The sequence below is a fragment of the Battus philenor genome, unplaced genomic scaffold, assembly GCF_028537555.1.
Source record: "Battus philenor isolate CCGP_79_NKW_IND1 unplaced genomic scaffold, ilBatPhil1.0.hap1 SCAF_7, whole genome shotgun sequence".
Taxonomy (NCBI): Eukaryota; Metazoa; Arthropoda; class Insecta; order Lepidoptera; family Papilionidae; genus Battus; species Battus philenor.
This window is the reverse complement of record NW_027181737.1, coordinates 8,910,176-8,924,409: the sequence shown is the minus strand read 5'-3', so window position 1 is coordinate 8,924,409 and position 14,234 is coordinate 8,910,176. Positions and strand designations below refer to the sequence as shown.

At 30.5% G+C, this 14,234-nt stretch overlaps 2 protein-coding genes across 2 annotated transcripts; one reads left to right on the top strand and one right to left on the bottom strand.

The window, feature by feature from the left end:
- Positions 1-1,052: 1,052 nt before the first annotated feature.
- Positions 1,053-4,139, bottom strand: LOC137931009 (uncharacterized). Its single transcript, XM_068774395.1, has 5 exons — positions 3,784-4,139; positions 3,487-3,708; positions 2,844-2,981; positions 2,407-2,626; positions 1,053-2,257 (listed from the first exon to the last, which is right to left on the bottom strand). The coding sequence occupies exons 1-5, from the start codon at positions 4,024-4,026 to the stop codon at positions 1,785-1,787; spliced, it is 1,296 nt and encodes a 431-aa protein (XP_068630496.1). The 5' UTR covers positions 4,027-4,139; the 3' UTR covers positions 1,053-1,784.
- A 1,661-nt stretch (positions 4,140-5,800) lies between these two features.
- On the top strand, positions 5,801-7,593 carry IntS12 (Integrator 12). Its single transcript, XM_068774526.1, has 2 exons — positions 5,801-6,295; positions 7,230-7,593. The coding sequence occupies exons 1-2, from the start codon at positions 5,867-5,869 to the stop codon at positions 7,527-7,529; spliced, it is 729 nt and encodes a 242-aa protein (XP_068630627.1). The 5' UTR covers positions 5,801-5,866; the 3' UTR covers positions 7,530-7,593.
- The last annotated feature ends 6,641 nt before the right edge of the window (positions 7,594-14,234 follow it).

Sequence of the window (14,234 nt, the reverse complement as noted above, 5' to 3'; positions counted from 1 at the left end):
TGTAGAAGTTAATTTATTTTGGTTTTTTCTAAGCTTGCCTAAGATTGTGCGTACCAGGAATGGTTACGATCGTAAAATTACCTCTTAATATATATATTTGACAGTAAACTATATTTATAAGAATTATTTTGTTTAAATGTTATTTATTAAGATTTTGCAAGTGTTGTCAATAGCATAAATTTTAACAATTACTGAAATTTGAGATTAGATTTTGCTTAATAGCCACTCTTAAACTTTTTATGTAATAACGCTTTATATATTTCATCTGATTATTCCAATACCTATATTTTTTATGTCTTATAACACTTCTTATTAAAGCATCGCAATTATAAAAAAACAAGCTGTTTTTTATTTAAAAAGACTTCATTGTTACACTTAAAACTTGATGAAAATAAATCCATTAGTCTTTTATAATTGTAAAGCTGCGTTACAAGTAAAAATTGTTTTAGTGAAGGCATTTCACACTATCCTACGCCATTACGGTATTTACAGTTTTTGTATAAAGAGGTTTGATTACATCAATCTGTGGATAGACTTGCTATTAATAGTTTGAAACACTAAACCCATATTTATAATAAACAGTTAAGAATTGTTTCTGTCTATTTATCAAATTACAAAATCATTAGTTGCTCAAAATCAGTAATCTAATTATTAGTAATCCAAAAATTATAAATTTAAGTTTGTAAAAAAAATAATATGTTGATATTATTTGTTGGGTGTAAATACAAAATAAATTTAACATATTACGAGATTAGCTATTATATTTACCACATTGAGAAATATATCACAATTTCTGTAATCATAATAAATAATGTTTATTTTAATACATAAAAAAATGGAAACTCGCTTAATAACATTACATAGTTAATATGGTGAGAATGAATTCGTAAAAAGTATAAAAACATTGATTTTGATTTAGTGAACTTCTAAATTACCATTGAATGTGATAAAATTCCTGGAAGCCTTATATAAACCATACTTTTTAATATTATCAATTATTATCAAACATGATTTCATGTATATCAAGAGGTCTAAATATTTAATGTAACATCAGATAGATAACCTAATAAATTAAAATTATATAAAATGGATTAAAAGCTTATGGTTAATATATCACAGTTATATTGGTAACTTACTACTACTAATGCATTATTTTACAATATCCATTTGAAAATGCATAAAAACTATAGAATCCGGTTATGTAGCTATATTTTAGCATAGCTGCTTCTATCTCAATGAAGCCTAATATATGTATATATATTTACATATGTATATATATATATACATATGCATATACATATAAGATTTCGACCACTGTAAGGCGTAGACCTCCCCAAAGGTCGCCACGATGACCGGTACTAAGCTGCCCGCATCTAGCGGGATCATAAGGCTAAAAGACTTGAAATTAAGTATAAATTTTCTTTTGGTGCAGAGGCCAGCAAGAAAGGTTCTTGGGCAATGACCACGAGCCGGTATACGGATTTTCGGTAGGTCCACGCTAGGTGAACTGACATAGTCAAGGTTGCAGGAAGTAGCTGGATGAGGGCACCACAAAACCAGTCATTTGTTATTGCAGTCTATTAGTTAAAAAAAAAGGCTCTGCTAAAAATGTACTACATGTAATTCCTAAATGAGTCAGGGGTGATTTTATATAAAAAAAGATATATTCAAGGTATAAAACTTGGCCAGAATTTTTTGTGCACCTTGCTTCACATGCATAGTATGGGACAGCTACATGGTTGATTTGTATGATTGTTGTTAAAAAATTGTTTATTAAAGATTTTTTAAGCATCTCCACCTCCATTTAGTCGTTTTCTGAGATGATTATTTGAGAATGAGATTTCAGGAATCAGCATGTTATTGTTTAAATGAGAATCATAATCCAAACTACATAATCTACCTGTACTAGCAGATCTATGAAAGTTTGATTTTCGTGTGGCGGTTATTGGCAATTTATTGTTATCCTTTTGTGATATTCTTGATGTTGATAGTGCCTGTGAACAGACATCCAATAACTTTTCCAATACTGGACCACTCAGTTTATCATTATTATCAATTCTTGTGTGCTCTTGACTTGTAGTAATTTGCGGTTCCTTTTGCTTTACTCCAACACTTATTAATCCCAAAAAATTAATATTAAATGGCATATTACGTAAGTAATTGTAAAATATCATGATTAAAAGCATTATGAATAATGTGTTGAAGAATACTATTAGCAGTACATACATTATTTTATCCAGGGGAAACCATAAACCATCTGAAAAGAAAATATTTTCAAACTATTTTTGCACAAAAATCAAAGTAGCAATATAAAGAACAGATCTTGAGTAAAAATAATTTTCTTTCTTAATTAAACATTTTAAGCAAATGAAGTAAAAGTAGAGAATGTTAAAGAGACAGTCTTACCTGTTATGCCATGTGTAATAATTTTCATAGTTTCACTAAATGTAATTATTGGTTCTGAAATAAGAGTAGTAAACATTCTTATGCCAATTTTTAAAGGATTCATATGCTTTAAGAATATAATCAAATCTGGTGGTGGAACTTCACAGTTTGAAGACCAAAAATACCACTTGCAAGAATTAACTGCTGCTAAGAACCTCTCCAGATCTTTTTGTTCGGCTTCCTATAACAAAAAACTCTATAAAGATCTGTACCTTTTATTGAATTGATGTTTGTTCTATATTAGTATAAAACATAGTAACTAAAAAACTGCTAAATTTTATGCAAGAATTTGATCAAGATTTTACATAAATTAAAAAATAAACATTAATTATTTTTTAAAAAATACTCAAAATCTTTTGAAATGAACACAATTTGATATAACAATTTTATTCACTTACCTTATAGGAAATAAATACTTCATAAATATATAAAAGAACCAGTGACATAATTATCAGATGTTTGCTTGACATTCGCTTCATGAGCCAAAACAAAGCGAGTTTAAATGTTACAACAGAAAGAATCCATGTTATTTGAACCTAAAACACAAATAATTATCATATATATATATATATATATATATATATATATATATATATATATATATATATATATATATATATATATATATATATATAGATTTTTTAGATGATTTAAAGAAGTGATTTTTTGAAATATAATTACAGAACTATACAAGTTTAGGTAAGTGTTCCGGTTAGGTTCATCAATCATCAAGTTACATTATTGTTTGTTTCTTAGTTGTGTTTTCAACCCGAATTTGAACCAATTATTCCTGATGTTTACAAAACTGCAACTCTCTTAGAAGAGATACTTAAAATAAAGTTGTTAAACATTTTTGGAATTAAAAGTGCTCATTGTTAGATAAATTAACCAAATGTTTCTAAAAGTTACATGTGATATAGGTTAATATTTAACTTGATTTACTCAAAACAAAACTACTTAAATTTAATAACAAATCTTTGGTTACAAATTATTAAGTCACATAGAGAACAGTGTTATGATAAATAAACAATTAGATCTTACTTTATATTCAATTAAGTAAGTTTGAATATATTCATTCCATGCCATAACAACTTTCTCTGTTATACTTGGTTTATAAATTGATTCTTCTATATATCCTATTATGCGTCTGAAGATATCGTCAGTTAAAAATTTGCTGGATGTTAAGTACTGGTTTAACAAAGTCCACTGCTCTCGATCAAATTTCATTTGTAAAGAAATATCAATGGTGTCGTCTTCATTTTCCTATAAAAGTTGTTTCATTATATAGCACATGTATAAGAAAATGCTTTATAATCAATAGTAATTCGAAATATTAACCTTGATTTGACCACCTTTTAAAACAATAGCAAGAATTCGCTTAAAAAACCATTCGTTCATGCCAGTATTTTTTTCTAAATTTAATGTTTTCTTTGGAATACTGCGGAGGTCTGGTGGAATGTCATTGGTTAATTCTTGAGGCAGCTGGTTAATCTTGTAGTCCCAAGGGTCGGGTCCCATTTGTGAAGTACATAAGCAGCATTTAAAACAGAACAATAATACATATAGCCAATAATTATTCATTTTTTAAAACGTGTATTCTTATATTCCTTAATTATTTCTTTGCTAAACTTAACAGAGACGAAGTTTTGTTAATTATCATCCCACAGAACTGTTGTAACTTGAAATAAATACGTTTAAACTTAATTCTAAATTTTGAAGTTAGTCATTGAAATCGACTTTTTATTTTTGTACGGATGATCACATACCAGGCTTTTAGCTTACATAGATTATAAAGATAATACGTACAATCATTTGAATTGAGTAGTAAATAAATTGCTATTATCATAGTTAAGTAAAATGTATTTCTAAATAGAAATAACTCGAATTGTATCTTAACAATAAAGCAAAGAGGTTAACCCTGTTAATCTAATAACGTCCATGGCAATGTTATGGAACACTTTAATGGAGGTTTTGTATATTCTATATTATTTAAAATTTTAGCTTTAAATTTAAACATATGTTTCAATTAATTGTTAATATTTTACAGAAAATAGTTTTTAGAAATCTACTGAAGCGATAATTATTGTTATGAAGTAAGTTGGATTGATTTTCTGTATTATATTAATATTAAGCGAAAGGGAAAATCAGTAATTATAAAACAGCATGAAGTAACATTTACGAATAATTCATTAAAAATGTCCCAATTATGGAACATAAAATAACCAAAATATTTACATAATCATTTTTCAGTTATTTATTAATTCATCAATAGTACTCAAAAGTAGTTAATATAGGTAATAGTGGTAACAGTTAATGTGTTTTAAAACATAACAATAATTGATTACATATAATCACTACTGTTTATAATTAAATATTATACATAAGTCCAATATCCCTCAATGCCTTAAGATTAAAATTTGTAACTAATGTGTATTATTATCAATGATTTATATAGAAACGTATTTCTAAACCTCATTGACATGGATGCAGTCGATTAATAAGTCATGGAGAAGATTATGTTTGGGATAGCACTATTCCATGAAAAGTATTTACCTGAATGCAAATTTGACGTACACCCTTTGGTAATATTTATCTTACTCAACTTGCACTTTTTACAAATAATTAACAATTATTCATACGAAATTAAATAAATACTTTTTGCGAGTTAGTCTCATATTTAAGTTCCATATCGAAAAACTAACTTATGGAGGACTTGGAACATTGAAATTTTGTACCATAAATACGGACTAATAATATTTTTGTACGTAATCTGAAACAGCTCAAATAAAAATATTGAAAAATGTTATCTACATTATCATTTGTTTCATAAACTAGTACAATGGTCCAAAATATGGCTCTTGACCTTAGTTATTCTGCGAAGAAAAATTGTTTTCAAAGAAATTAGTCAAGATCCAATCTGATATAAAATAATATCTAGTCAGTCCTATAATAACACGATTTTGAAGTAAGGAATCATACACTATTTAACTGTGCACGTGCGTTTGTCGTAAACATTAACTAATTCAGTAATTCCTCCTAAATTCTTGTTTACCGTACTTAGACTTTCTCGGGTGGAAACTATGTATTTCAAGAAAATTGGACTTTTATTTTCATTTAAACTATGTTTTTGTTAAATGATATAAAAGTCCATGCATAAAACAAATAGAATAACAATAGATATAGTTAAAAAAAATTATAAATTATCTAATTACTATAAAGAATTATTCATTTACTAAATTAGAGTAAAAATATTAGAAAAAAATGTATTATTTTAAAAGTTATATAAGCTGTTTGTCAAAATTTTTTCATGTTAGCATAAAGTCATATAAATAATCAAAAACGTCAAAAACGTCAAAGTTATTGTTATTACTATTTTACAATACTGAGGTTTTAACTACTATTTTAAATAATTTCAATCAATATGACATCTATTGATCTCGATCCCTCAATAAAACTTTGTCTTAAGCATTTACATTCTAGCGCACCGGATTCGATTGAACAACTTCGGTTAACTTTAGATGATGTTATTAGACAAACTTATGGGAGCTCAAAAACTCTTGGTAATGTTTTACCTAAGAAATACTTGGCGGAAGAGAAAATGGAATCTTCGATAAGATCAAAACATAAAAGTGAAAAATCAAGCAGTTCTAAGACTGTACCCGTACCTCAACAAAGTCCTCAACAAATACAAATACCGGAAAGAGAGAATGATGATGGTTCTGTAATGGACGGAGAACTGGCTTTCGATCTCTTAGAAGAAGATCTGACTTGTGCAGTGTGCAGACAAATTGCAGTACAAGCTGGAAATCGTTTGGTTGAGTGTGATGCTTGTCACGCTCTTTATCATCAGGTATGTCATCAAATATTTTAATAGTCATCAAATATTTTATTGAACCTCAATAGATTTTATTTTTAATGATCTTAACTTATGTGGAAGTTTAATTTTTTTTTAATTTGTATGGTTAGACTAGTTATAGAGGTACTAAAATTAACAGTTTGAATTAAAAAATCTATAACAATTTTTTTTCTTTATTTGAAAAATACATTAGAAAATAAGTTATATTACTACTGTAATATAGTGTATACATGTGGGTTATAGTACAGTTGTTTAATACTAATATTTATAATTATTTGAATACTTATTTGAATAATAATATTTATAATTATGACACCATGACACTCACCTGTGATATGTGCCCATGGATATTGGGGTGAAAAAGTTTTTGAGTGGCACCATGAGCCAGTAAATGTAACTAGGGTAGGCAAGGGGGACTATAACATAATCAATGCTGCAGGATGCCACTGGATATGGGCAGCACAAGACCATTTATTTTAATGATAATTAAGGAAGGCCTATGCCATGTAATAAAATAAGCCTCTATTGGCTAATGTGAATGAATAAATGAACACTTTTTAATCAAGTATTTATGTCATAATCTCATCATGTCAAAAAACAGTAGTTAATATTAATCTACAAATAATTAATAACTCATATGTAACATCTATATAAGTGGAAAAAATAAATGAATAAGTTTTGAAACAAAATAAAAAATTTTTTTAGTCAAATAATCTTTATATTTAACATACACATGAATGTCATGATCATCCTTTTTCTGCTCCAGATGTATATAACAAGATATTATTAAAAAATCATAATAATTTATATTTGATTAAAAAATGTTTATTATCATTCACAATAATGTGATAAACTGATGTTTTATTTTATTTCTTTCTTATATGTTAATTTCTGTTTATACATCAATTTTCAATTTCTTTATTTTCAGGACTGCCATAAACCAGTAATAAGTGACAATGATATGAGTACAGGATGGCAATGTGCATCATGTCTTTCATCTCAAGGCATTGCTGCTGGATATTCCAACAAGACATCTTCATCAAAATCACCTCCACATGTATCCGGATCAACTACACAGATCAAGATATCATCTAGCAGTTCCGCATCATCATCACCTTCAAAAGTGGTTACGCCTAATATAAATATTATTTCTGCTGACAAGAGGATACAAATTATGAAAAAGAAGGCTGCCAAACAACATGAGAAAAAGAAAAGTTCTAAGAATTAAAGTTTAAATAGGTTTATTATATTTTAAGTTAATAAATGAATTTGTTTATGACAATTGATTTTATTATATAGCTTTTGACTTTCAATAATTATACAGCTATCTAAGTTTGCTTAGTGTTGGTTAATGTTGTAAACCACTTTTGTGTACTAAAATTCGATAATTATAGAATTGAATGTATATTAAAAAAACACTTAAAAAAGTATGGCTTCAATTAATTTTTACATTGCTAAATTGAAGGTTTTTTTAGAGAGGGCCTTCCCAAACAGTAATGATGACATTTGAGTTTAAAAAATATATCAATATTCAAGTATGCATTTATGCCCACATTTGAATCGTCATTTATTTATAAAATGTAAACATACAAAAGTTAAACGGATGAAGAAGAATTATAAATTACTTATAAGATAACTTATGTTTTATAGCAGCAATAATAAGAGTTAGTTTACTTGTGTTGTGGACGTCGAGCTGAGTGAATTTGCGTTCTTTAACATTGCTATCTTTATAAGCTCTAATATCCGTCACCTGTACCATGGATATCGACGATGTATCTGGCGGTGTTGGAGCCGATGAATCTGCATGCATCGAGTGCATGGGTGCCCAAGATGCAATTCAGGGAGAGTTAGCGCAGAAGATTGCAGAGACACACAGGACTGCGTTGCTGAATACTGCTCCTTTATTTGCTGGGTAGTTTCGGGTGGACCCTAAGGTCCATGAAGCAGTCGTTTTATTTGAAATAAATTTTTGCCATTCTCGATAGGTGGTAAGAGATCAGGGCTTTCAAGTATCATTAGCTCCTTGAAACGGGTTGGTGCGTAGTTCTGCTCTGTCCAGGGAAAGGTGCGAAAGAGTCCGACTTGTTATCGGGGCTACCGAAACTGCAATTTACACCGATAGCAGGCGCATTGAGATTTAGGAGGATGCGCCGTTTTGCTTCATGTAGGACGCCGCAGAGCTGAATAATAAACAACTTAAATAGAGAAATTACTGCACTGTATACCAGGCCGTGCCGCTGGCGTTAGTGTAAAACAGGGTACGCATTTAGTGAGTCGGTGCAATCTTGCGCTGTATTAATTACTGACGGTCCATCCTCGAAACAGTCGCAAGACCAGTCACCCTGCATCTCTTAACGTTAAGAGTAAAAGATAATAATTTGAAAGTAAGAGCGGAATGGAAAAATGTAATGCAATATTGGGTAAAAGCATAAGTGTGGACGGAGAAAACGAGAAGGCTCATTTGCCCAAAGTCGCGGTCCTAAAACCAAAAGATGACCTGTGTATGAGGAATGCCCCATTTCATTCTACGAGCGACATCTTAGGCTGGGAATGCACGACGAATGGATTAGGAGGTATAGAGAAGGTACGGCGGCTGCGACAATGCGGGTGTTATTCCACAGATATGTCTGTTCCAGATGTTCACAGAGCACGAGGCTTGTCTGAGTATCTCCACAGGCTCAAGTTCAAGAAGAGTTTCTCGTACATCTGTGACTCGGAAGTGGAACAGACTGTGTAGCATTTAGAGACCTTCTATTCTGTATTTGGTGGACTTAGATCTGATAGTGATTTCTTACTGGTGTCACGACAGAGGTAGGCAACATCGCCCCTTCGATGAGAGACGCCGGAATTGACCGCATATACTCAGGATATTGCCGTAGAATAATAAGTAGGAATAAAACATAAAAATAGAATTAGCAAATTTAAAGGAATGTAAGGAAATATAGACCATTGAAAACAAGGAAATAGTTATTTTAAATTGTATACAACAGAGGGAATAGTAAAAATATAATAAGTGTAATACGCATAAACTGAAGGTTATTTAAATTATTATCTAATAATTATGATCAAATAACGTATTCAAAATTATGTAAAGTTTTAAGAAAGGATATGAAAGGGGAACGAGAGGATAAAAAACCGTCCATCATCGCTATATAGCAGGGCTCACTCCGTCGCTTCGTCTGCAACGGCTGGCTGTCCACACAAACTCGTATCTAGAGACAAATAACTCCACTCTCTCCTCCCAGAGAAAGGTGCGCCTTTCCCTAAACTTTCCGTAAACTAAGCCTTATTTCAAGGCCTCTTCACGTAACGCGAGCCACCTCAACATCCCTTCTAGGAAAATGTTCGCATAAAAATGCACATCCTGTCATTATGAAACTATTAATAAAAAAGGTATCTTAAGCAAAATATTTTATTTTAAATAACATCCATTATCATTTGTATGTATTTAAAATAGTTACATGTTTTTAATCTCTTATCAAAATTTGTAACGTTTATTTTGATATATTATTATTAGACTTTATAACTTTAAGTATAGAAAAAAGGGCATTGGCTAAAGATTGCAACGTAAAGGACGTTACAATCTAATACGCTACCCTTGAAAAGCCTTTACGTATTGTTGAATAAAACCAATTATAAACAAAAAACAAATTTATACCAAAACAGTTTCCCAACATCTTTTGGCAACATCTCTAGGCCAAGAGCACGAATATTTACCAATAATCAAATCAAAAGTCTTATAATAATGTTTTTAAACACAATTATTTCAAGAAGTAATAGACCGTACGGGGAGAAGGTGGTGCTATAGGAATTACTGACCGTGCGGATATTTTAGTCACGATTCACGATGTTGCAGTGCTCGAATGAACATCTCGCGTTCGCAGTAGAAGTATTTTTTTAACAGTTATGGTTCTTACGCGACTGTTCGTCGACAATTTTGATCACACTTCGGTGTTCGGTATTTGGTAGACACGCAGTTGCTTCGGCTATGAATACTCCACGTCCAGGGTCCAGTCAATCTTCAAGGTCTCTCAGAAAACAGTTTACATGAAAGTGCATGACTTTCAACAGAAAAGAACAATCACAATGGGACTACTAAAAGCGACTGTTCATGAAATATCGAAAAAAGGGTCGGACGATCAATTCTTTTAAAATTCAAAACGTTTAATATTTGAAAAAAAGTGTCTCTGTTTCATATAAAATTTTGTCAAACGATGTTCGAGCGCTTTGGTACTGATAATCCCATTTTTGGGGCGACGAGACTCATTTTTATTAAAACGGCTATATTAACAAGCTGAACTACCGTTTATAGCTATAGAGATGTTTCATTCATCGAACAGGTCTAAAAATAAGTTTTCTGTTGTAATTTCAACATACCCCACATTCATAATCGGGTGTTGAAGATTCGATAAGTTGCTCACTTATACTTACGTATATACATATTATTACATTATGTATAAAACGAGCTTTTAATTAGAAGCGAATGCGAACATATTCACAATTTTATATTACAGGATCACCGGTGACATGTCGTATCGATTTATCAAAATTTTTCCATCATAGTAGTTGACGCTCGGATCGTGATTCTCGGATATAATTTTCAATTATATTTTAGCTGTAAAGAAAATATGTCTTATGCTATAAAAAAAAAACAAAGGACTCGTGCGAAATTTCAAAAAATCTCTTTGATGACACTAAAGGTTTTTGGGAGTGACCAGTGAAAAAAAATTCACTTTAAAATTCGAATAAAGGAATCTTAATGTAATTTATCATGTTCATTGCACGTTTCGGCGTTATTACAAATTTAATGCATTAAAATTATCATTACATAATTTTAACGATAAAGTCTCAGACAGCATAAGTCTCAGACAGCATAAGTCTCAGTAGATGTCGATTAGCTTCTGGCGATAAAGCTCCATCTCGTACTACTATTTATTTGGTACAATATCTACAACTATCTATACAACTGCCTTAACGAGTTTATACGTGGTCGTATTAATCTCAGTGATGATCCTCGTGAAGGATGTTTTGCAACAGCGACTAGTGAAACTAATAATGAAGCAGTGTTGCACATGAAAAAGCCCGTCAAGGGCATATCCATACATACTACGATATATTAGTGAATTCAAGTAAGCTTGCACATTGCTATGAGCGGAAGTCAAACGTCATCATTTAGTCATGAGAAAGTTCTGTGCTAATTATATTTTTACCGAAGCTCAAAAATACCGTTGCTGTTGCTTGACGCCGTTAAACGATATTGAATTCGGCGTTTATTCAGATGGTACAACTTGGATCTATTACTACGTTCTTCGAACCAAGCGATAAAATTCACAGTAGAAGTTTCCTTAAAAAGAATTACCAATAAAACTTAAAAGAGGAAAAATCGTAGGAAAAGAGGTGATTTTTCTGTTTTCTGGTCGTTATTATGCAACAATTGTTCTCAAAAACATGAAAAAATTAACAATGAGAGATACACAAGTAATTGTTTGACTGGTGCTGTAGGAAAAGTTCAAAAACACAATAGAGCCCCTCTTCTTCAGGGCAAGACATTGGTGCACTCAGCCAAACAAACAACTGACTATTATAAGGCTTACTGTATCGAGCATGTACCATTCAACTATCATATCCTCCACAAAATAAAAAAAAAACTTCAAGGAATATGGCTTCTAGGATACCGGAAAGCGGGGGCAGGAAAGTGGTCACACTTTGATGGTGTTTTAACGCCGAGAAAAATAAAACCCCAAAGAGGAGTGGGCCCACTGCTTCTCACAATAGTTTACAGGACGATTTGCACCGATACGTAGACTGACGAGAAAACTTTTTTGAAAACTGACGAGAAAAATTATAAACCTTTAACAATAGTTATTGGTTCAATTTTTTAGTATTTTACGACTTTCAATGATATAATATTGAGTCATTACAAAGCCATGTAAGCCACTTTCAATCTATACATAAAAAAAACATTATTTAAAGATTCACTGTTAAACCTAAAATAATATTTGAATTTATGTGGTTAAACAAATTTTTTCCACACAGAATTTTAAAAGCTTTTTAAGGTGCAGTTTTAATTAAAAAAGAAGCTAAGTATACATAAAGTATACAGTGTGGTTTATTTTAGTGAAACAGAAGCTAAGAGCATCAGCTTCCGATATTTTGTGTTATATTGTAACCAATCGGGAGAATGAAGGTCTGTTATTGGACGATTCTCTCCCGTGGGCGGACTGGAATACGGGACGCCGTAATCGTTAAACACCATCTGAAACTTTTACTTTATATCTTAGATCGTGAGGTTTATGTTCAAGCTTGAATGAGATACAGTATTAGGGAATGTTGCAACGCCTATCCGCTTAGTGTTTCGAGAGAATTATTCGGGTTTTAGTCGGTTTTATTGCCATGGCAGTGTTGTGTGGGCGGCAGTGAGATATTATTTAGATTTTTAAAGTGTGTATATCATCATCATTAATAATAAAGAATTGTATAAGTTTGTAAGACTACTCTTTAGGCATCGATAAGGAATATAATAAGGTAGACGGTGCTATTTGTTTGTTTTATAGTTCTAATTCAGAATTATAACCAAATCATCATATAGATGCAAGAAAGTCAATACGTAAGATACGTCAAAGATGTAATTGTTCATAAGATTCTAACAACTTTTTGATTTCACGAGCAGTAAAACTACCGTAACCTGCATCATCTATAACAACTAATTTTTTAAATGCAATGTAACTATAAATTTTACTAGCAAAATCACTGGGATTTTTGTTAGCACTTAGGAATTATAAAATACGACATTACATTACTTGTAAAAATAATTGATAATTCATGGTAGAGCTATGTGTCAATTACTACTTTTGAGTTTTCTTGTGTCTAAACGTTCATCGTTAAAGTAAATATATTTTTCGTGTGGTGATCATATTTTTACCCTTGATTTAATTCTTATTTAATTCAAAAATTTTTAGTGGGTTAGAAGTGTATACTCTTATAATTACATAAAGCCATCTCTTACATTTCCTAGTGACACCAAGAAAATAGATATGAACAATTTGTTCAAAGTAACAATGTGAACAATTAGGTAAAAATGATGGATAAACCTATATTGTTTGCATATATATTTATTTGCATTTGCGAATACTTTGTCGCCACAAACAATTAAATACAAATATTTAAAAGAATTGTTATAATTACAATAAATGTTATAATTAAATAATCTTAACGATATATAACGGTTACGATTTTTACGGATTTTGAAGGTTCTTCTCAATTGTTTTTTTTATTTCCTGATTCATTTTAATTTATCTAATTGTATCTATTTATAGGTTTGCCGTAATGTACACTGAGATAAATAATTCATTTATTAAAAATGATGTTTGTTTTGAATTAAAGATGTATATTGATGACCCGTAAACTATGATATCAAGTAAAATTTAAAAAACTATAATAAAATTAATTTACGCTTGTTCCAAAAAATTATTATATTCATGTAATAGGCAAGGAAAAAGTGCTCATTTTATTTATATTTGAAAAGTACACTGCGATAAATACATTATTATACACTTGTGCCAATTTGTTAGATAAGTTGTTATTTTGTAGGTAGCGACAATCGCATTGCTTTAGAGATCTTAAAGATTCTTACCAATTCCGAGTCAGTTACTTTTGACGATTTTCTATTTATATTAATTTAACACTACGCAAACTGAAGATACAAGACAAAACCTGTAGATGTAAAACCAAGGATATGGGGAAAAGGTTAACACTTCCTTTCTGCACTGTCTTAATATTTTTTAATGGCTAAAGATGTGTGAAATGAGGTGTTGTAATGACTAGAAACTACACGCTCTTGATCAATTCTGAATTTTTTTCTTGTTGGAATCAGAAATCTTAATCAATGCTTGACACGATGGTACAAGCTGATGAACGATGTCCTCGTAAACCC

What these genes read in the sequence shown, in the direction of transcription:
- LOC137931009 (XM_068774395.1), bottom strand. Translation starts at nt 4,026, where the DNA reads ATGAATAATTATTGGCTATATGTATTATTGTTCTGTTTTAAATGCTGC. An exon ending in CTTACTTAATTGAATATAAA is followed by an intron (nt 2,982 to 3,486) that starts GTAAGATCTAAT and finishes TTTGTGTTTTAG; the next exon opens with GTTCAAATAACATGGATTCT. An exon ending in AAGTATTTATTTCCTATAAG is followed by an intron (nt 2,627 to 2,843) that starts GTAAGTGAATAA and finishes TTTTTGTTATAG; the next exon opens with GAAGCCGAACAAAAAGATCT.
- IntS12 (XM_068774526.1), top strand. Translation starts at nt 5,867, where the DNA reads ATGACATCTATTGATCTCGATCCCTCAATAAAACTTTGTCTTAAGCAT. An exon ending in GTCACGCTCTTTATCATCAG is followed by an intron (nt 6,296 to 7,229) that starts GTATGTCATCAA and finishes CTTTATTTTCAG; the next exon opens with GACTGCCATAAACCAGTAAT.